This window comes from Lucilia cuprina, chromosome 4 (assembly GCF_022045245.1).
Source record: "Lucilia cuprina isolate Lc7/37 chromosome 4, ASM2204524v1, whole genome shotgun sequence".
In the NCBI taxonomy this organism is placed as follows: Eukaryota; Metazoa; Arthropoda; class Insecta; order Diptera; family Calliphoridae; genus Lucilia; species Lucilia cuprina.
This window is the reverse complement of record NC_060952.1, coordinates 4,647,587-4,672,746: the sequence shown is the minus strand read 5'-3', so window position 1 is coordinate 4,672,746 and position 25,160 is coordinate 4,647,587. Positions and strand designations below refer to the sequence as shown.

The following is a 25,160-nucleotide window of genomic DNA, read 5'->3' as shown; positions in this document are numbered from 1 at the left end:
ATAAAAAAAAAAATTGTGTGTACTCCTTTATATTCCTCTAATAATCAAAAATCAAAAACCCTTAAAACAAAAGAAATCATAAAATTCCAAAGAAATTACCACCAGTCATCATCATTCTAAACACAAATCAACATAATTATATAATAAACAAAATAAACATCATAATGTAATGTAATAATAATTACATAATTATACAATAACAAAGATAATATAGATTAAAATGAATAGATGACAAAATGAGAAGGAAAAAACAAAAATAACAACAACAAGAAATAACCAAAAGAGATTAAAATAATTAAATTGTATTTATTAACAGAGATTTTTTTTGCTCAAAAGTAAATGAAATGAAATCGAAAGTAAAATAATGTCATAAAAACGATATATGTTTCAATATATACACTGAAAGAAAAATATATTTAATACAACTGATAAATTTTCCATTAACCTGTGTGTTGTATTTACAATGTATATTTGTTTTCGCTTTTTTTATATTTTATTAAAAAACACTGTACATTTTTTTACAATATATTTTGCATAAAAAATAAATAAACAATAAATAATTAATTAATAAAAAAAGACTGTAGGTTATAATAAAAACCAAAAACAATATGAAAAACTACAATTATTTACAAAGTGAATGAAATTGTTGAATAAATAAACAAATAAAAATATTTATGAAAAAAAACGTTTTTAATAAATTAAATATTTTTTTTTTTTTGGTATTTTTGTTTATTTACATTTCGTTTTTTAATGAATTTCGTTATAAATATTGTATTTTTGCCATAAATAATTTATTTATTAACTCAAAAAGTTAAAAAAAATTAAGAATTTAAATATGTATGTAAAGTTCTCAATATGGTTTTGAAACAGATATTATTTTACTAATAAAACGACACAAAATATATGTGTTTTCCAAAAAATATGTTGAAAAGTATTAAACTGTTATTAAGTTTTAATATTTTTCTATTTCTAATGACGACAATACAACGTTTATCAAGCAGATCTCAAAAACTCTCAATGTTAAAAGATCTCAACACATAAATATAAATTGTGTAACAACCACCTTTATGTCAAAAAATATACATTTTGTATTTATTTAATAGAATATGTGATTTTATTCATCATATTTATGTTTAATTTTTTCCATAAATACATAAATATATGTATAGATACATATACATAGATATAAATTCAAACAAACACTTGTAAATATTATCGCAATAAATCGCCTTGACTCTCCTCTACATCAAATATTATGAAAAAGTAACGCTTCGCCTTCTTATCATCATAAAAATTCACATACTCCTTGTTACTACCCACCCGGCCATTATGTCCTTAAACCACCCCACCCCTGACTCTCTATCGAACTGTCAGCTAAATCAAATATATATGTATATGAGTAGCCTGAGTCAAGTGTATTGTTGCAAGGGGTTGGGGGATGGTTGTTGCAGGAAGTTGTATGAATATTATTTTTATGATTTTTATTATACTTTTACAATTTTTTTTTTTTTGGTTTTTGCAAAATTGTAGTTTTTTTTTTGGTTATTGTACTATTTGTATATCTTTAGAATTTAATACTATAAATATGTAAAAACTTTATTTTATTATCTAATGTTGTTGTTATTTTATTCTCACTCACTCCGGGTTTTTGTTTCGGTTATATTTATCGATTTTCTGTTTAGTGTCTTAAGAGAACTAGCAGTTAGATAAAAAGGATTTTAAAATAATGTTTTCATTAAATAAACTATTCTACGGTCTGTTAGTTTGTAGGAAGGATGTATGTGACAGCAAATACGAGGAAATGTTAATAGGCCTTTGTCGGATCTTCTATAGCCTATATATTGTAATAGAATTCAGTAGTAGTTCTGACAGTTTTTATTCCGATTAATGTCTTGGTTATAGTATATATATAGTTATAATTTTGACTGTATTTTAGTCGAGAGTCTAGATAATTTTCTCATTTTTAGTTTTGACTATAAACTAGTCTAAAGTATTGCCCGGCGTCGAGTCATAGTACTGAGTATCCGTCTGCTTTATAGTCCATAACTTCAACAATATTCCATAGTTTTGACTATTGTCTAGGTTATAGTACATATACTTGAATAAAGTTCATAGTCCATAGTCTTGACTACAATTAAGTCCATAGTCAAGACAACTGTCAAGTCTTGATATATAGTCTATTGTCATGACAAGTGTTTTAGTTTCATTGTGTTTTTTGCGGTTTTTAAATCTAAACTATAGCCTATAGCCTTAACTAAAGTTGAGTCTTGAGTAAAGTCTGATCCATTGTCTAGACTATAGCTATGTTTGTAGTCTGGACCATTATCGTATCTATAGTTTTGATTATAATCTAAAAGTATTGACTATCGTCCAGTAATAGTATTTTTTATACTTTAGTCATTAAACTTGGCTTTAGTCTATAACTTTGAATATATTCTATAGACTTCACCAATATTTAGTTTATAGTACATAGTATGGACTAAAGTCAAGGCTATATTCTTGACTTTAGTCTAGTCCATTGTCAAAACAACTATCAAGTCTTGATTACTTTCTATGTTCTTCCCTATACTTTGTAGTCTCTGTAGTTTTAATTAAACTTTAGTCTATAGTTTAAACTATAGTGTAGACCATTGCCTAAACTAAAGTTTAACCTTGACTAAGTTTAGTCCATAGTCAAGGCAAATATCAGATCTTGATTATTTTCTTTTTTATTGACTATATTTCATAGTCTCTGTAGTTTTGACTACGTATAGTCTGTAGTCTAAAGTATAGTTTTATAGTCTTGACTATAGTTTAGCTTAAAATCTAGTCAAAAGTTTTGACTATATCATCATATTGACTATTTTTCATAGTCTCTATAGTTTTGAGTAAACTTATAGTCTTTAGTATAAAGTATAGTTTTATAGTCTTGACCATAATTTAGCCTAAAGACTATATCATGGTATTGACTAGCCTAGTCCATTATAACTAATAGTGTGGCTTATAGTCTTGTCCAATATGATCTTACTATAATCTTGAATAATGTTTTTGTTATAAACTGTATTCTTTACGAAATTATTTTGGTCTAGTTTATTGGCTATAGTTTAGTTCATCTTGACTAAAGTCAAGTATATAGTTGTGACGAAAGTAGTTGTAGTATATTTTATTCATAATTAAAGTCTAGTTCATATTATTGACTATAGTCAAAGCTTTAGCCTTTGTCTAGTTTTTAGTCTTGACTATAAGTCATGTATTAGTTTTTTCGTCGATAGTCTAGTCCAGTTTCTGGTTTATAGTCTAAACTATAATCTTTACTATATACTTGACTAAAGTAATGATAATAGTTTTATCTTAAGTAATTTTTGATAATTCAAGTAAAAGAATGATTTGAAATCCTCAATGCTCTGTTTAGTTCTCCATTTTGTTTAAATATATACATTTATTTATACTTAATACTCCCATATTTGTATAAAAATATTATAAAACCAACAGCAAAATACAAAAAAAAAAAAACTAACTTTAGCTTCTATTATTATTTATACACGTCCTTATAGTATTTGTTTGTTATTTTACTATCTCCACCATTTTGTTAAAGATCTATATTTTATTGACAAGAATACAAAAGTTTATTTTGTTTACTAACCAAAAAAAAAAAAAAAAAACAAAATATGAAACCTAAATTATGAATTTATTTTTTGGTTTTGGCTGTTTGTCTATTTGTTTGTTTATTTCGACTGGCTGTCGTAATAATGATTGTTATTTTCACTAAAATAGTTATTTGTATTTATGTCTATAAAAGTGTATATGTATGTGAATAGAACTACTATAAATGTAAATATATTAATGTTGGCTAAATAATGTAAATAGGAATATGTATTAATGTGTATGTGTGTTTGTGTGCATTTAAAGAAATAACGTACAATAAATAAATATAAAAAGTTTGCTCTCACTTGATAAACAAGTTTAATAACAATAATAAATAGTTATGACATGTTCCCAAAAAACCACACACACACACACAATACCACACTCATATGGAAACACACCCACATTTACTTGAATATTTTGTTTTGAAGTAACATTCACATACCTATTTAGAAAAGTTCATAGTATTTTTCCTAAATTTAACCCTACAAGGATAAAGCCACTGTGTGAATGTGTGGGTGAGAGTGGGTTGTACGATGTGTTAGTTCGGTTTGGTTTGGTTTGGTTTTTCTATTAGGGGGTGGTATTTTAACTATTTTGGTTTATTGTTTACAAGTCCTTGTAAAGATTAAGACTCTTATCAGTTTGAAAAAATAAAAATAGAAATAAAACACAAACACTTAAACACACTCTACTCACACCACGACGCATAACTACTAACCGAACAAACCATCCAACCAACACTTTTGCTTTTAGTTTCTGAACTTTCAATTATTAGAAGCAATAATAATAATTTTAAGCAGCACTTTAGATTATGTGGGGTAATTTGTTATATGTAGACTTTAGCTTTTGAGTTTGCCCAAAAAAAGGGTCTTCTACAAGGATTTTTTCATTGTGTTGTTAAGCGAGTGCAAGTTTTTCGAAAAGAAAACACAAAAACAAAGTAATTTTTTTTTAACAAAAATGTCCTTCAGTATAAAAGTGTAGGTTTTAAATTGAGTTTTTGAAATTCTCACTTTTAAAAAATTCACAAATATTTGTGTTGCCTAGGAATTTTATTTCTTTTATTTTTAAGGAGATTTAATGATGATTAAGGTTGTCATAACTTTTGATTTAACTCAACTAAAATAGACTTAGTGTTATGTTTGTCAAAAAAGTGGGGGATTGTATGCACAGGTTACTGTTAAGGTTTCAAGTTTAAAAGTTTTCGAAGTTCTTTTAAGTAGTTTAAAACTAAAACAAAATATTTTTTAATAAACAGTTTCTAATTGTTAGAGAGTTTTAAGTTAATAATTTAATCTTTGACATTTGATATCTTTCAAATACTAAGGACAGAAATTTTAATATTTTATAAAGCGTTTCCGCCTTAAATATGTAAATGAGTTAAATTCTTTAGTCGAATGTTTAGTAAATTTATTACTAAGTCTCTCAATGCGATGACGAGACATTCAACAATTAACCCTGTTTGGGTCAAAGGAAACAAGGCAATAAACGTCAACAACATTGTTGATACTTTGGCGACAGCTGGGTGAAGAATGGCTACATATACCAATTCTGTGATGTTCCTCTATCGGTCATTAAGAAATACTAATATGCTATATGTTATTTAATAGCTCAAGATCGTTAGTCCATTAGATTACTTACTCAATTACAAAGACGCTGTGGTCTCTTCTGGATGCTTATACACCATCCATTCTAATAGGACTCAATACAACGCATGTGAGCACTCTTTTATTGGTTATTACTGGTTACTGTTAATTTGGAAATCATTCAAGAAGCATGGATTTTCCATATAATGACTTCGGTAGAAGTTACCAGAATGAAGAGGAGAAAAAGGAAACAATTACTTATCTTCTGTGTAAGTGTTCGGCCCTAGAAACGATTCGCTTTCAAACGTTGGGTTCATCACACTTCTCTGACCTATCTGATCATCAACATGGGTGTGAACATAGTCTATAGTCCGGTCGATAGTCTGGTCTATAGTCTAGTCTATAGTCCGGTCGATAGTCTGGTCTATAGTCTAGTCTATAGTCCGTCTATAGTCCGGTCTATAGTCCGGTCTATAGTCTGGTTTATAGTCTAGTCTATAGTCTAGTCTGTAGTCTAGTCTGCTCTCTAGTCTATAGTTTATAATGTAGTCTATAGTTCAGTTTATATTCTGGTCTATAGTCTAGTAAATAGTCTAGTTAATAGTCTAGTCTCTTGTCTAGTCTATTGTCTAGTCTATAGTCTAGTGAACAGTCTAGTCTTTAATATATTCTATAGTATAATCTATAGTTTATAATGTTGTCTATAGTATAGTCAATAGCCTAGCCTATAGTCTAGTATGTAGTCTAGTCTACAGTTTTGCCTTTAGCAATAGTTTAGGGTATAGTATAGTCTGTGGTCTAGTCTTGAGTTTTTGTTATAGTCTTGTTTAGTTTATAGTCTTATCCGAAATTCAGTCTAAAATCTTGTGTATAGGCCTCAATGTTGTAGTTTAATTTTTTTAATACTAAATTTTCATAATTATTTTTTTTATAATTTAACAGCTGTCAAATTCCAGACACTATTGTTTTTACAACACCCTATTAAAAAAAAATTCTACATAAATTGTACATAAAGTGATTCGTATTTTTGTTTTTGTCCCACACTTGTGGTTTGAAAACACTCTAAGGACGAAATTAACACAAAAACAGACGAAATAAACATACAATTTAATTGTTTTCATAATAACCCAAACGCATTTACAGCAAAACACATACATACATATAAACAATGAATTAACCTTAATTTTTATTTTTTTATTTTACAAAATGTATGACACTATTTTATATATAAAATAATTTTTATTATATAAACATATGAATACATACATATTAATATGTATGTTTTCAAATCAATAAGTTTGTATTATATACAACATTTCTGAAAAAACAGAATTTAATCCTGCTGTTCTGAGTATATGGCCCGATTTGCATATTTAATTACTTGAACCTATTCTCTGCCTATGAAAGTGAAAAAGTGACAGAACTACAAAGTTTAATAGTTCTACAATTCGCAAAAGTATTATTCATCAAGGATACACTGACTCCTTTTTTAAACTGCTGGGCTATTTGAAAAAAATAAACCTAATTTACTTGTGGTATGAGTACTTCTTTAAAATAATAACAACAGTCAGAACTCTTTAAAATCCTTCAATTCAATTTAAAAATGTTTAAATGTTGTTTTGTTTTATTATATACAAAACATTTATATAGAAATTATTTATAATATATGCAATTTATATATAACACTCTTCTTTCTACCCATCTCAAAAAACAACTACAACAGCAACAAAAAATATTATTATAAAACTATATTTGAATTGTATAAAGTTCATTTTTATATTTTTATTGCTTTTTATTGTATTGTAGTGTAAAGTTTTGTTTAGTTGTTTAAATTGTATAAATAAATTGTGAATGTGAATTTGCAGGGAGTCGTAGTGAATATAATAAAGTTGGTTGGTTGTTTTTTGTATAAATAGAGAGCTAAATAAAGTACAGAGCTTTTAAGGTAATAAGTCTTAAGAATGAATTTCATCTTTTGTTGATTTTTTTTAAAAAGTTAGATTTATAATTAAAAAAATGTCAGATTTTTTAAAATAATTCCAATTTAATTTAAAATGATCTTGAACTTTATCTTGAAAAAATAAGTACTTCTTGGAAAAGCACTAAATTTTAATAAAGTACCAAATCATATATTGATGAAAACATAAAATAAGTTAGTTAAGTTACAAAATCTAAGATCAGTCTAGCCTATAAAATAGTCTATAGTCTAGCCTACAGTCTCGTCTATAGTCTAGTATATAGTCTTGTCTATAGTCTAGTCTATAGTCTAGTCTATAGTCTAGTCAATAGTCTATAGTCTAGTCTATACTCTAGTCTATAGTCTTGTATATAGTCTAGTCTATAGTCTAGTCTATAGTCTAGTCTATAGTCTTGTCTATAGTCTAGTCTATAGTCTAGTCTATAGTCTAGTATATAGTCTAGTATATAGTCTAGTATATAGTCTAGTATAAAGTCTAGTCTATAGTCTAGTCTATAGTCAAGTATATAGTCTAGTCTATAGTCTAGTCTATAGTCTAGTCTATAGTCTAGTCTATAGTCTAGTCTATAGTCTAGTCTATAGTCTAGTCTATAGTCTAGTATATAGACAAGTATATAGTCTAGTATATAGTCTAGTCTATAGTCTAGTCTATAGCCTAGTCTATAGTCTAGTCTATAGTCTAGTCTATAGTCTAGTCTATAGTCTAGTCTATAGTCTAGTCTATAGTCTAGTCTATAGTCTAGTCTATAGTCTAGTCTATAGTCTAGTCTATAGTCTAGACTATAGTCTAGTCTATAGTCTAGTCTATAGTCTAGACTATAGTCTAGTCTATAGTCTAGACTATAGTCTAGTCTATTAAAAATATTTTTGATTTCCTGTTTTTGCTTTTCTTTTTGTTGATCAATTCAAAAAAAATTTAAATATTTTTTATAACCAAAAAATGAATACATTCCTTAGCACAACTGACTGAAAGTTTAGAAGAAGAATATTGTTGTATTGTCGTCATCAACATGAATTTTTAGCTTTTAATGTTGTTTTTGTTGTCGTTGTTTTATATTATTCTGTTTTTTGTATACTTTTTGCATAGAAATTTTATTTTTTACATCCTTTTCCGTTTCAAAACCACTGACTGTGAGAGTGTGTTAGTATGTGTGTGTATGTGTTTGCCAGAGTATGAGAGTTTTTTTTGGTACTTTTCCTGATTTCAATAGATGATGTGTTATGAAGTGAACTCCTGGTTTTTTGTATATATAAAAAAGTATATAAATTTTTATAAAACCTTGTGAGTAAGTGTATGTGTTAATGTTTATTTGTTTTTTTTTTCTTGTATGTGTATAAGTTTTAGTGAAATTGCGCGCGCATTTTGCTTGTTTAAGTAAAGGTTTTTTTTAAACAGATTTTCTAAAATACACATAGGTACCAAAAAAAAACCCGTTAATATTAAATAATATTAAACTATTAATTTGAAATTTTTGTTTTAATTTTTTTTGAAAATTCTTTAATGATTTTATATTGAGTGTATAGTGTGTGGTTGGATGTAAGTTCAACAATAACTTTAAGCTTGAGTTCATTTTTTAACCTGTTTTAGCTGACTTTTTGCCTAATTATTTATTTAAAAGTACATACATATATATATATTTATTTTTTGGCACAAAATTTGTTTAATATTTTCTATGAAAATTAATGTTTAACTTAAAATAGGGTGTAATTATGTATGTATGTATATTTGTAGATGTATGTGGGTGGAGTGTGTAAAGTGTAAGAGTTTTGTGTTGTGTGAGTTTGTTTGTTCTCATTTTTATATTAAAAAATTATTTTCATATACACATATATATATTTGAGTTATATAAAAAAATTTGTTTTTGTAGAAGGAGTAAAAAGGAGGGAAGCAAATTTAACCCGTCTCAATTTGTTATTAGATTTTAATAAAAAAAAAAATAAATTAATTAAATAAAATATGAAAATTATTTAATAATGAAATTATATGGAAAAAATTTAATAAAATATCATTTTGAAAAAAAAAACTAATTACTGTAAGTAATTAAATTAAACCTATATATAAAAATAATTTAATTAAAAAGAAATTAAATTGTTTAGTAAAATTCCTTTGAAATAGAAATTGTTTTACCATATTTTCATAAAATATTTTTGAAATTAAACTAAAATCTTTATAAAAACCATAGCAACAGCAGGAATTTAAAATTTGTTCGCAGAATCAAAAGCCTATTAAAAAAAATTACTCAAACTGGTAATAAAGTTTATTTTTTAAGTCCCAAAAAGACATTTTTGTATTAAAATTATAAACAATGTTTTGTTTAAAACTTTTGTATAAAAAGTACTTTTTTTCTGAAAAGTAATTTTTAAATATATTTTTAAATAAAATAGAGTAATAAATTTGTTTAAAAAAATACTTCTTTCTATAAGTTTTATAAAAATGTAGTAAATTTTTCAAAAGTATCATTTCAAAAATTTAGTAATTTTTAAAACAATTTACATTAAAATTTAACAATTTTAGGGAATTTAAGTTTTTATCTAATCGTAACTAATAAAGTAACAATTTAATAAAAGTACTTTTTAACAGTTTAGTGCCAAAATACATAACTTTACTTTTCACTTTAATAATTAATCTAGGATTTTTTAAGAATTTATAATAAAAGTACCAAATAAAAAAATACTTTTTTACAGTTAAGTACAAAACTTTAGTACCAAAATGCATAAATTTACTTTTACGCTTATATGCTTTATTAATAACTTAATTTAAAGCAATTTAGGAATTTTTGGTTGAAAAAATAGTTACTTTAAGAAATCTACAATAAAAGTACTAAATAAAAAAGTACTTTGTTTACTATTTGTTGCTAACAAGTGTAAAAATTTTACTTAACTTATTATTTTACCTTAATTCCGAAGTATTCAAGTATGGACATTCGAATGGACAGCCGGACGGACGACGGACATGTCTTAATTGACTCAGCAAGTGATTCTGATTTAATCGAATGCAGGACCAGTATTTTTGTGCCTTACAAACATCAACACAAACGTATAATACCCTCTCCCATATATTAGTGTAATGTATAAAAAGTACTTTTTTACTCTTTAGTAAAAAAAGTGCAAAGGCTTTTCTTTATGTTATTTCTCAATATTTTACTTTAAAACTAAATTAACTTAATACTCGTAAAAGGGTACTAAAATAAAAAAAGTCATATTTTCATAAAAAGTAGTAACTTTTTGGATACTATACTTTTTAATGAAGAAAAATATCTTGTTAATCTCAATATGATGAAATTAAGCATTTTTAACTAATTTAAATAAAAAATTTTTTGTAAAAAGTTCCATATTAAAAAAGTACCATTTTTTAAAATTTTTCAATTTAAAATTAAAAATATAGATTGTAAAATAGTATTTAGTATGCAAAATTATTTTCTTCTTTCTTTAAACAAATTTTGTACATTTTTTAAAGTACTTTAAAGAACTTTCTTTAAAATACTTTAGTACTTTCTTGACAATAAATTTAAAATGAATACATTTTCAAGAAATTGATAATATAAGAAAAGTACTTAAGTACTTTTTTTAAAAAACTATTCGTCAATAAAAATAATTCCTAATAAAAACTCCTATTATTTCTTAATATTTGCCATAAAACTTCAGCAAAAACCAACATTTAAATAAACAACCTTTTAAATTTTTACCTGCTAACTTTCTTTTATTTTAAAAAACAAAAACTAAAATAAAGACCACAAAGTTACCAATCTAGATTAAGTCATCAAATTTGAAAAAAATGAAAAATAAAAACTTTTTTCCTTTATAAAAACCATTTTAAAGTTTTAACCAGGAAAAAGGAGAAAAAATATTAAAATTATTACATACTTATTTATATATTTTTAATAATAATAACGAGTATCATTTGTCCTAAATATAAAAAGTATGGAGAAAGGGATACTAAAATCCTTTTGTTCAAGAGAAAGAGAGAAAAAAAAACACATTGTTCATTCATTAGCGTGAATGTTTTGTGTTGTTCCCCTGCTTCTTCAACGTCATTCTTTAATTAATTATTACATTGTTTTACTTTCTTTACTCTGAACGTAATAGAAAAAAACTTGTAATATAAAATATAGAAAATTATAGAAAAAAAAAGAATTGAATGGAAAAAATCTCTTTCGCTCTGGCAGGTCTCATAATAAAATATTTCTTTTTTTTTTTGTTATAAAAAAATATATCTAAAGTCTTAAGTAGCATATGATGCTTTTCATTTTAATGCAAAAATAAAATGTAGAAATTATTATATAGAAAACAGAATAAGAGAGAAAATTTAAAAAGTATATAGAAGAAAAGAAAAAAAAACGTTGCTATTCATTATACGTTTAAAGGATTTAAAGAAATTATATAGAAAGTTAGGAAACAGTGACAAGTGGATGATGAGAGTCGCTTGAAAATGTTTAAACATTTTTTTTTCGAAAAATAGACAAAAGTACTTTTAAGAAAGTGTCAAAGTGCTTTTAAGAAATTAAGAATGAATTGTCAGGGATAAAACTGAAGAAAGCATGAAAGTACTTTTGAAGAAAGCAATAAAGTACATTGAGAAAAGTACCAAAGTACTTTTTGGCATCAAAATATGTTTATACAAAGTATTAAAGTACTTTTATTGTTCTTTTGAAGAGAACAAACCAAATTACCAAAAAAGGTATTCAAAACAATTTAAAAAAGTACCGAATTTCCTTCAAGAAAGTACCAAATCATTGTACTTTTATCAAATAACCAGGTATTGTTCTTTTAAAGAAGATCTTTTTGTAATGTATCAAAATACTAAAATGAAGTACTTTCATTGGTCCAACATTATTTTTAGAAAGTTCCAAAGTACTTTTAAAAAAGAACCAAAGTACTTTCAATAATGTAACAAAGTCAGTTTATGAGAGGAATAAAGTAGTTCAGAGGAATGAAAGTAAAACAGTACTTTTAAGAGTAAACTTTTAATAGAGTCCAAAACAATTTTAAGAAAGTATCAAATTAATTATAAAAATGTACCACAGTACTTTTAATAAACTACCAAAGTTAATTACAAAAAAATTAATTTACTTTAAAGGATTTACGAAAGTACTTTTAAGATGGTACCAAAGTACGGAAATACTTTTAAGAAAAGTACCTTTAAAACAATATAATAGTACCTTTAAGAAACACCTAAAGTACTTTTTAGAAATTTCGCAGGTACTTTTAAGAGAGTCCTAAAGTACTTTAAAAAGAGAAAGAAAGAGACAGTTCTAAAGTACTTTTATGAAATTACGAAGGTACTTTTAAGACAATCCTAAAGCGCTATTAAAAAAATATCAGAGAACTTTTAAGAAATTACTCTAGTACTTTTTAAGAAGAACGAAAGTAAAAAAGGACCAGAAAGGATATACGAAAGAAAGTCCTAAAGTACTTTTGAAACGTAAGAGAAAGTTTTTAAGTAAATCCTATAGCGTTATAAAAAAGTACCAGAGAACTTTTAAAAAAGTACCAAACAACTTTTTAGAAATTACTCTAGTACTTTTTAAGAAGAACGAAATTAAAAAAGGACAATAAATTTTTTTTATAAAATATCAATGTATTTAAAGTGTTAAAGTACTTTTATGAAAATGATAAAGTATTTTAAAAAAGTACCAGATAACTTAAGAAAAATACTATTATGTAAGTACCAAAGACTAAAAAAAGTAAAGTGCTTTTTAAAAAGTACCAAAGAACTTTTAACAGAACATTCATGAAGGTGCCAAAGTACTTTTAAAAAAGTAGTTTTAAAAAGTAATAATGTTTGAGTATACATAAGTAAGAATGTTACAATTTTGAAAAGGAAAACAGGATACAAGTGGTATGAGTAATATTTTGGTAGTCTTTCAAAAAAATAACGATTCACGTAGATAAATTGCTAATAATTTTATCTTGTCAAACTTTCAATTGGAAAACAATTATTGAAATGTTAGCTAAATCCTAAAAAAATCAATCTAAATTAAACCCGTCAATTTTATAAATAAAATTTACTTTCTTACCATAACATTTAAAAAGGTATTTTTTTATCCCCCTCAAACCACTGTGCATTAGACCTTAAGCTTCTTCATTACATTCTGTTGCTTCTTGTATAAAAACGAACTGTTTTCTCTACTTCTTTCAACGTCTTCTACTTTGTGTATTTGTTGCTGTTGTTTAATTTTTATACCTTTTTCTCAACATTGTTGTTGTTGTAATAAAAGCTTCTTTCTATTTAGTCCTTTCATATGAAAATAAAACAAAACAACAGCAGCAATAACAAAAAAAGTAGAATAATAACAGTGTATAGTACAACAAAAAAAAAACGATGTATAAAAAGGGGTTATCCTGTCACTTGAAAAATGTTGACATGTTCAAAAGAAATTAGGGGTAATTGACTTGTTTAAAATTATTTGGGTTTTTTATTTCTTTTCTGATTTCTTTTTATTTTCTATAAATAAAACCCAAAGTTTAATATTGTTTTCAATAGAAATATTTCGTTTTTTTAACATGAAATACTGTAACACAAAAAAAAGAATAAGAATCCGTGACACAAAGAAATGAAATCTTGATAAAACCTCTATGACCTGGACTAAGTAGCACACCAAAACAACAACAACACCACCAACAACAAAATAACATTATCACAACAACAAATAAACAAAAAAAGTCTTATTATTGTCCTTCTTCTTGTTGACTAACAACAACATTTACTCACTCATTTGCTCACTGAAGCCATTTTACACGTTTATTAAACCGAGTAAAAGAAATATGTAATAAAAATCAAGATTCTTGTCTCATTTTACGCTCTTCACTCTGTCCACCCACGTTCTATTGCTATTCACCCATTTTTAATTTTGTTTTTGTTTTTCTTGGTGTTGGTTTGTTTGTTTACCTTTGTGAAAAAGGGTTCACAAACATGGTGGGTGGTTGGCAGTAGATGTTTGTTTTATTGTTTTTGTAATAAAACGGTTGTTTTGTTTCTGCAAAAAGTGGCTTCTTCCTACGTGTTGGTTTTGTTATATTTTGCCATGTGTTTCTGTTTGTCTCCTTTAAAAGTCACTGCTTTATTTTTTTTATTTATTAAAGTTAACACCGGTTGGGGGAGGAAGTTGGAGTAAAGAAAATCATTCATTTTGTTAAGGCTTATCAAAAAATATGTTACAATCTTTTGTTGTTGCCTTTTGTAAACATTCATTCATTCGTTCGTTCATTCATTCTCCTTCATATCAAATTGTTTTTAATATGTTGTATGTGTATTAATTTATTAATTAACAACAACAGCAGCAGCTGCTGCTGTAGATAAAGTCTGAACAAAATTGTAAGAAAATGGCAAGTGTAAGGAATTAATTCTAGCCAGTTAAAGGGATATATTATCTTTAATGTTAAAGGAGAGGTTTAGAGAGTAACAGTATAAAGGAGTCTGTTTGACTCCTGTGTTTGTAAGGATTACAAGCGATTTTAATCTAAATGGTCATTATTATATGAGTTACAAAGTTTTTGTTGTTTTCGAAATTGATTTTAACCTGCTCACATTTGTTATCAGCAGTTGGAATCAGATGTTAATGAAAACAACAAGAAGAAGGTGTAATTTGTTAAATTGTTTGCTAAGAGTAAATGTTAAGGATCTAGTGAGATTATGAAAAGAAGACTTCAAAGGATTTATGGTGTCAAAAATAAAGAAAAATTTTTTAGTTAAGAAAATATAAACTTGATTAAATTTGATTAACAGTTTATGTGACTAGAGCTTAGGAAGAGATTTTTGAAAGCTTTAGCTAAAAAAAGCTTTAAAATAGGCTTTAACAATTATACAGGCTAATTCGGTTCTCATGGATGTAGATCTTACAAAGACTTGGAATATTCCACTAAAATCCTATAAGGACATCCTTACGAAAGCAGAACCAGAATAAATAAGTCAGAATAAATATGTCTGAAAATAACAATAATGGAACGATTCCTAGTGAATACAAAGGATTGCGTTCGCAACTACAGAACTACAGTTACGCTTGCTGTGAAACTAGATTAGAATAACTGTTAATCGAGATAATACGTTCCTTAGGAACAAAATTCTGAGAAACTTTGTTCAGGAGGGTCAGATAGATCGCTATATAAGCTTTTTTACTCCAACACAGGAATCTTACGAAAACTTGGTATAATGAAACTTTGCTGAAATAATATGAGGATATTCTAACACAAAGAATGACAAAAAGCCACCTCAGAATAAATAAGTCCGAAAATGGCAATAATGGAAAACACAGGTTTGCGGGCGCAACTAATCTACAAAATTATATTTCAATAACTTGGAACACGGTCCTCAGGAAACATTCTGAGGAACTAAGTTCAATAAACTGAATTAATTAATTTACCAAAATTCTCTATGAAAAGAAATCCGAATCAAGCACTTCAACGTTCCATTTAAAGTTTCTCGGATCTGGTATAGTATACGTACTGCCTTCCTGACAGTATTGATTACTCTAGGTCATCGGAAGAACTAAGTTCAAAAGACTGAGTTTCTTAATTCCAACATTTTCCATTAAAAGGTATCCAAATCAAGCATTTTAGCGATCCATTTGAAGTTTTCGTATCTGATATACATATATTATATCAGATCTTTGGTTCCTGACAGTAACTCTAAAAATCCTATTGATTAGATCGCAGGCGTGATTATCGCACAAAATTTTAATTAGTTTTTATTGTTGTTCGACTGTGGCCTCAGGGAACGTTTTCGGTTGATACAACTGTCGTTGGTTTGACAATTATTGTTCGAGTATGACCAGATCGTTGCGGAACCAATTGTAGTGGGAATATTTTAGTTTTTGTTTCGACAATTCAATTTAACTAATTCAGCAGACATATGAATTACAATATTGATCAGATCTCTTAGTTTAGGTGTTCGTTAATTTACAAACAATCAAGTAGAATCAAAGGAACTTCATTACAAGATCATTAACCTCATTGTTATTATTAAAATGACAGTGTTTGAGATATAAAAAGAATTGCATTTGTATTGAAAATTTTTCTCCCAACTTACTCTTAAATAGTGTCATTAAATAATCTATTTTAATTAAATAATTAACTGTAAATTAAAATCTCTACTTAATAATTACAATGCTCTTTGATCCCAAACAAAATAGCTGCCTTATTAAGCATTTCAAAGCGGAAAACAGGGTGTGTACATGGAAATATATGGAATTAAAAAAAACTAATAAAGTCCCACCACCAACTTTAATAGACTCAAACTAAGTAAATAACTATAAAATATTTTAATAAACTTAATTTAAACTTTATTAAGTGCAAGTGAATGAACGTTTTAAAATTCACCAACTGCCTGTTCGACGACTACTTAAATGCTTATATAGTTTGTCCACTAAAAGTAGTAACCTTGTGGTCTTTAGACTAAATAAAAGCAACGTTTTAAGGGCAATTATAAATTAATTTTAGTACCAGTCAATTTTCTTATAATGAAATTTAAGAACATAAAAACATACACAACAGAACAAAAAGGGGGTGCATGGTTACAGAAAATGTTAACCCAGCAATCTTTTTTAAAAAGAAATTTCAAAAGATTATTGCTGGGTTTGTCTTCAGTAAAAATAAAACGAAGTACTTCCAAAGGAATTGCATTTATCACTACTTTAAAAGTAGCACTAAATGAGTTTGTTTAGCCACTGTGTAAGTGATGTTTTATTTACTTCTAAAGAAGCGAAAACAATTGATTTTTACATCCCTACATGCCTGTGTTAAAAAATCTACTTCTTGTTCGCTTCTATAGAAATTCTTTTTTTGTGGGGTCTCACTGATTACAACGGCTCTCAGTTTTTCACACTTTAGCAATAAAATCGGTTTCTGAATGTATTCAAAAATTGGTCCTTCGATTCAGTCAGAACGTAAAATGCTTAAAAGAATATTTAAAAGCGATTAAGATCATATTAGAAAAATTGGTCCTTCGGTTTGTTCTGCTTTAGCTTTGAGAACATAGAATATTTAAATCTTCCAAGCGTAAGAAAGACATTTTCATATCATCATATTAAGAAAAAGGGTCTTTCGATCTGGTTCTTTCTCTCTCAATAAGAGCTCTCAGAACATCAAAGCCATATTAGGCAAAATGGTCCTTCGGTCTGGTTCTATCTCTATCTCTCTCAACAAGAGATTTCAGAACAGAAGACATTTTGCTGGGTTAAATATTTCATAAAACTGCACTAAATGTCAACCAAGTCAAAGTTGATTTAACATTAATTGAAAATACAAAAAAGAAAAAAATTAAAAAAAAACACACACACACAGTGTAATTGTTCAAAATAAGACTGTCGAGGAATAAAATTAAAAAATAAAATGAAGAAAAAAAAACAAACATATAAATACAACTAAATAAACTGAAAATGAAAATAAGAAGAATTAACTTCACATGTCATCCAATTATCATTTGGTTTTTATTATTTTCTTTATTTTTGCTCTCGTTCGTATTTTTTTTTTTTAGTTTAACTCTTGATTGGATTTTAAATGCACTCTGGAGCATTATATGTCTAGTAGGACTGCAAGTTGGAAAAATTAAAATGAAAATTAAATATATGAACAACAAAAAAAAAACAACAAATTGAAATTTTTAAATCTAAATAATGTTGAGGTTTAGTTTGAATTTATTTTATTTTTTCTTTTTTGTTGGTTATGTCTAACTGCTGCCAACAAATAATATTATTTTTTTTTTTTCAAACACTATTATTACTTTATTTTCAATATTAAATAGAATGAGAATGAGTGAGTAAAGTGAATGATGATGTTGATGGGGTGCCTGCCCTAAATTTAATTCTTTGCATTAAATAGACTTAGATATGAAGAAGAAAAAAAAAACAACAAATAAACAGAAAATCATTTCTCTCTTTCTTTTGTAGAAGGGTTTGTTTTTTTTTTGTAATATTATTTAGCATTTTAAATTAAATGAAAATATATATTTACAACGTTTTTGTTGTGGAGTTTATTTAGTAAATTAGAAAAAGATTTTTTTCTTAATTTTTAAGAAATTTTGTGGTTTTGTTGTTTAGAATTTTATAAAATTAAGTTTAAAATTGTTTCTTTTTTTATGTTATTTAAAAAGAAATATTTAAAATTTTAACAGCGGGCGGTTTATTGTATTAAAAGATTTAAAGATTGACTTGCCTTAAATCTTATAATTATTCCACAAACATTTCTCTAATTACAAGAAAATATTTCTATACATTTTTAGGCTCGTAGGACCATTATTTTTCGCATAAATAAATCCGTACTTGACTCTTTACTATAAATCTCAGAAAATATTTTTTTTTTATATAGGAAATCAAATTTGGAAATTTTCAGTTTTGTTTTGAAATTATTATTCAAATTTTAAATTTCCGTTTCGAAGGACCATTTAAAAGCGAATTATAAAGAAAAATAATTATGATAAAACTCTCAAAGCTAAAGATAAGCAATATTTAACTTGAAAATACAAAGATTTGTCTCTTTAAAGTTAGGAGTTTCTTGTTAAGTATTTTTGATCCTAGACAGTTTTTGATAAAATTAAAATGGTATAGCTCCTGCATATTAACTGGCAGATGTTTCAAGTTTGTAACCAACATTATCAGCATTACGAGAGACAAATTTATACTGAGTGTTGGTTGAAATAAAAAGGAGAAAACTTCCTTATTATAACAAAGTTCGGTTAAATTAACAAAAAAATGGTATACTAGCCCTCCGTGGGCATGTCTTCTTCATGAAAGACCCCATCTTAGGGTAATTACAAATCCTGAGAAAAGAGGTGCTATCAGCACCTCTAGTCTACCGATACTATAAACTGGTGATGTCACTTTAGTACTCGAACATTCCTTAGAATGCTTTGAAATGGGGTCATAGCAGAGAACTAGGCAGGTCGGTTGTAGTTGCTAAGTTTTAAATCAAAATTCTCGGGAAAAAGTTAATTGTGGTTATAAGACTTATGTACGATAAAGCCTATATTTCGGGATAAGTTCGGTGCCGATAACAACAGATAGGACTTAGCATTGTAAATCAGTTGTATTAAATATATATGAGATAGGATGAATAAGGTATAAGGGTTTGCCAACTCGTAAATCTAGAATGTGAGTGTCGGATCAATGAAAAGTTCAGAGAAAACTCTGTACATACCAGGTTTACCGCAGTTGCTCATTGATGGATTCGTATTTCGGACTATCGGTTACATTCCCAGGTGCTATTGCCGACTTAACAAAAGCCATCCTATCTTGTGCAAAGTGCCAGTATACTCGACCGGAAGTTCTATATACGTAAATTACCACCGGCGTATAAGAAACACAATGGGGCGGTGGAGAGTCGTCACAGAAACTCACCCCGTGGTGGAAAAAGACCACCGTGAAATAAGATCAGCGCAGCAGATGTTAACATAAATCACTTCGACATTCAAAACGTAATTGAATGAACGAATTCAGACAAATGTAAACATGAAACTCCCAAAACAAAAATTTTGATACAAATAGTTAGCTTTTGTAATATATTACATTAAGGACCTTTAGAGTAGATGGTGAATTTATGATGAATTTAAAAATTAAGCTTAACAATTTCCCTGTGGTCACGTGGAATATTATTACAATCGAAAAACCGTCAAAGACTAGCACTAACTAATGTTATAAAATTTAACGGTTCGAAGGACCATATATTTTTCACTTCAGGGTATTTACAACAACAAAAAACACAATAATAACAATGTAATCGATATGAGTACATTAATTTAATTTAATAAATTGAATTAATTACAATTTTCCAAAAAAAAAATGTTTTTTTTTAATACAAATTAATTTATGTTTGTGGAATATATTCATAATGGTTTTTTTCTACACTGTTTATTTTTATTTGGAATTTTTTGCAATTAACATATTATTTTAATATTTAAAACATAAATTTTCATTTTAATAATAATTAAAATACAAAAAAAATATAAAAAATGAAAAAAAATAAAAATCGAACACAACAACGAAAAGAAAGAAAAAAACAACTGAAACGAGGGTAATTGGGATTTAGAGACTGGGTTAAACAGCACACACAAGGACACACACATTGAATTTAATGTTGATTTATTTTTTTATTTTGCACGAAAAAAAAATTATAAAATTTCTTTTTTTTTTTTAAATAATAATATAATGATAAAATCATAATATTAAATCATAATTAAGAGAGTAATAACCAACAAAAAAACACAAAACTGGACATGTACCATAAATCAGGGAAAATGAAATCATTTAAAAACAGGATTTAATGAAAAAAAAAATCATTGAAATCATTATAAATTTTTAAAAAATAAAATTATTTCAAAATAAAACACAACTTTCAATTTTTAATTAAAAACAAGTTGGCTTTAGGCGTGCAAATAAATTAAATAAAAATTAATAATGTTTAGTTGTTTGTTTCATTTTTTTTACAGATTTAAATCAACGAAATTAAATGTAGATTTATATTTTAATTTTATTCGATTTTTTTTTCATCTTTGCAGAAAATAACAATTTCAAGTATAAAGATTAAAAACGAAATGTTTAAAAAAAAAAACAACAACTTTTGTTAACAGAATCTATAATTTATAATAATTAATTATTTATTATAACATTTGTATAATGAATATTAATTTTTATAAATTTATAAATATGTTTTAAAAGAAATTAACTCAGTTTAATGATTGGTTGGTTGGTTTCTCATTTTTTCCATAATATTCCGTTTTAATCTTTTGTTTAAAAACTAATTTTCTGCAGTTTTCATAGTTTTTGTTTTTTAAGGGAATTAAGGTGTTTTTTTTTATAAAAAAATTAAATATATTTATATATATAAAATGGCTATTTACAGATGAGTAGAAATGTTTTTTTTTTTTTTTAATAAAAAACCTAGTAATTTGTGGTGGAAATTATTTATAATGAAAAGCATAAAAGTATTTGAAAAAAACTTTCATTAACAACAAAAACACCTAAAGAAAATAAATTAAATATTTATAAGATTGTTTTAAGTTGCATGTTCTTTAGAACGAAAGCTTAATAACTGTGATAGTATGCTTGAAAGTTAAAGATTAAAAGCTTCAAAAAAGTTTTAACATTTATTTGGTTAAAAAGCTTATAAAACATGTTTTATAAAATTGGGAGCTTTTGAAAGCTTTTTAGAGCAACTTAAGCTTTCCTCTAAAACTTTAAACTTTATCAAAACAATGTCTTGTATCGAAAGCTAAATGTCATTTTAGTAAAATTTGATTTATTTTAAAGCTTAAGCCGGCAAAAGTTTTTTTTTTAAATGAAAGGCTTTAAATTTTTTTTCTTAAAGCCTAATTATTTATTTAAAAAATATGATAAAAGCTTTTACAGTTCAAGTTTAAAGCTAAGTTTTAGTATTAAAAGCTTTTGAGTTATTTAACCATATAGTTGTAACATATTCAAGTTTAAAAGATTCATTTGAAATTTGTTAAAGATTTATTTATTTATTTAATTTTTCTAAGAATTTTGCTTACTAAAAGCTTAAAATACATATAATTGGTTCAAAAGGCCTTTAGAAAATTTAAGATTTGGGTTAAATCTACATCTTTTAGTTAAAAGCTTTTGGGTTATTTAAACATATACTTCAATAGATTTACTTAAAAGCTGAGCTAGCAAACTTATAGCATATGTTTGTCGTAAAGCTTTTGAAAATAATTTTGTTTACTAAACTTTGACATGCTTTAAAAGCTCAGCATGAAATAAGAAATGCTTGATTTATTTAAAAGCTTAGATTATATGAGGCAATTACTAAGCTTTTAGCAATATTCTAGCAGTAGTTTGTGTTAAAGTTGTTGAAAACATTGTTAAGCTTTAACAACTTTTGCATTAAAGCTATTAATACTATAATCATAATTGGTTGAATTTTTCAAGCTTTTTTTTTACTTAACTTTGACAAACTTAACATTAAAGAAAAGCTTTTAAATTAAAGTTAAGTTTAAAATTATTGAAATTTGTAATAATTTTTTTATTAAAAGCTTTTAATATATTTTTTTTTTTGTAATTTATCAATTAAAGCTTTTAAATTTTTACTAAAAATACAATTAAATTAGATATTTTAGATATTTTCATAAATATATCAATTTAAGCTTTTAGATATATAATAAAGCTATGCCGCAATTAAAGCTTTTGGTAATCATTAGTTTTTGTTAAAGGTTTAAATTTAGTTTAAATTAATATAATTCTTTAGTAAAATATTTAATTTTAGCTTTTTTTGTCATTTTAAGGTTCAAGGTTTTGTTATATCTGCCACATTTCAATTTAAAGCTTTTAAATCTTTAAGCCATCACAATTTTGCAAACTTTCTTTGAACTTTCAAACTTTAACGCTTTTTTTTAATAACAGTTTCAATATTATAAATATTAAATTTAATATAAAGACAAATGTCAAAAAGGAAAATAAGAAAGAAAGAATGAATGAAAGAATATACAAACAAATATTTATAATAATAATCATAAATATATAAACAAACAAATTTTAGTTGGTTTTAGTTGTTTTTGGTTTTATAATAAATATTTACAAAAATCTTTTTTTTTTAATTATTTACAGTTAAATTAACTAAAGAGAAAATTATATTATTTTAACAGAAAGGGGTTTTTTATAAAGAAAACAAAAAATATTTGTTTCAAATTATACGTTAAATGTTTAGTGAAAACTTAAAATTGTTGTTGTTTGTTTTTTTACATTTTAATGAAAATTAATGAACTTTTTTTGTTAAATATTTTGTTTTCATTTTTTTAAAGGGAATTATTTTTTTGTATTTTTTTTTTTTATATTTCAAAAAATGTAAGACAAAAGTTGGGACGGGTTAATCTGCTATTCCGCTAATACGCTTTAGTTTTGATTTTTTTTTTAATTTTTCATACAAAAGTTTGTGAACGAAAAGTTTTTTATTCAAAAATTTTAATTTTTGAAAAATAGTTTTAAAAAAGTTTTGTTGGAGTTAAAGGAGAGAGGACCCTTTATTTTTATAAAATTTCCCTGGTTAAAAAGGAAATTTTGAAAAAATATATATTTTTTTAAAACGCTTTTCGTTGATTTTTTTTTTAAAGATAAAGCTATTTACAAAGTTTGTGAATTTATTTTTTACAAAAATAAAAAAACTAAAATTGTTTTAAGTAAAAATTTAAAATAAACTAAAAATTCTTTTAAGAAAAAGTGTAATTTTGTAGAAAAGATTTTCTTAATAATTTTTTTTTAAAAAATCGAGAGTCATAAAATTTTAAACCTAATGAACGTGTTTTTATGTTTTTCTTTAAATAATTAATGAATTTAAATTTTTCTAAACAAAAAAATAAAACCTCAATTTTAAAAAGAAAATAAAAGTAAAAAATACTTTAAAAAAATAACAAAATTACAGAAAAATAAAAAAAATAATAAAATTAATAAAAAATATTAATTATTTTATTTTTTTCTTGTACTTTCTTGTTTTAAGAAATAATTTATAAAAACTAAATAAATAAATTAAATAAATAATTGAAAAATTGTTTAAGAATTTGTAGAATTGAAAAAAAATGCTTACAATCATTCATATCATCATTGGATCTCATTATATATTGATCCGATGAGGATAGTCTTGAATGCCCGTTCAAATTGGGATGAGCTCCCCCCCTATGATCACCACCATTATTGTTGGTTTTTTGATTTAAAACGCTACGCATCGCCATTGCAGATGGATTTGTTTGATGCATATACATACTATCACCTTCGCACTCACTTTCTTTATACTGCAACACATTGTTGTGTTTCTCATAAATGACCAGGCACCGATGACATCCTTTCCTAAAATTTTTTGTATAACATATTTTTTTTGGTTTGTTTTTGAATCATTCGTTTTATGGTTAAATTGTTGATATTTTTTTTAATTTGCGTTTTTCGGTTTTAATTATTTTTTTAAATGGTGTTTAGTTTTTGTTTAATGGATTTTTTTTTTTTTTGATAAATTGTTTTTTTTTTAATTTAAGAGAGGAAAAAATATAAGTAAATTTGTTTAATTAACAAAATTTGTTAAAAACATAATAATGAAAAAAGTTGAAACAGAAAATATATGTATATTATATAAACGTGTTTTCTACACGTTTTAAAGGGGGATTAATTAAATTATTAATTTTTGGTTAGTTTGTGGGGGTCATTAAAGTATTAAGATTTGATTTGTTTTCGTTTTAGTATATAAAATGATTTAATTGTTATTTTTGATGATTTTTTTTAATATTTGGATTTTTTGCAAAATATTTTGGTTAATGAAAAAGTTGTTTTAAAATGTTTAAAATATATTTTAGTGTTTTGATGTTTGTAAATCAATGATTTTAGCAATTTCTGAAAGATTGACCTTCAGCTTTTTATTGCTGCGAAGCATCAGCTTTAATTTCAGGTTTTCGAATCCTAAATATCGAGATCGAATTTTCCATTAATTACTTGCAATCCAATTTAATATAATTCTTAACATTTTACGATCAAAAAATACTCAGAAATTCCATAGTGTGCTTAGTTTCTTGGATCTTATATGGAGTTATATGTATGAATATAAAAGAACTAAATGCAGATCTATTAACAGAACAAATTATACTCGTTCGAGCAGCAGTTATAAGTTTTTACGTGGCCTTTCGGCTCGATAGACTTAGGTGGCTACATGTCACCACTTGTAGAATAACGAGACAACTCTGACAACGTATAGTACTAAGACTTTCGTGTCTCTTATTAAGAACTCGATTAGGCTTCTAACTGGTATAATTACTGAGCACTGTAAGATTGGACATATGTCGGAACTTATGGGCCACCTATGTCATAACTACTGTAGAAGCTACTGAAGATCTGGAATCGGTACAATATCTTCTATTTGACTGCCCAGCCATACAAGGACACAAACTACTCTATCTTGGTAGATCTCTATTCCAAGATCTGAACTGTCTTAGAACTGTCACTAGTAAACATTATCAGCTTATAGGAAGACCTCAAGTACCAAGCAGT

The 25,160-nt window shown here is 25.8% G+C and overlaps 1 protein-coding gene across 2 annotated transcripts in view; it reads right to left on the bottom strand.

Annotated features, from left to right (window-relative positions):
* The window catches only part of LOC111690903, a 38,690-nt gene extending 14,593 nt beyond the window's left edge, over nucleotides 1-24,097 (bottom strand). For both annotated transcript variants that reach the window (XM_023453496.2, XM_046948209.1), the window contains exon 1: nucleotides 23,716-24,097. In XM_023453496.2, the coding sequence (XP_023309264.2) occupies nucleotides 23,716-23,890 (175 nt within the window). In that variant the 5' untranslated portion in view covers nucleotides 23,891-24,097. The remainder of the gene's footprint in view (nucleotides 1-23,715) is intronic.
* Nucleotides 24,098-25,160: the final 1,063 nt, after the last annotated feature.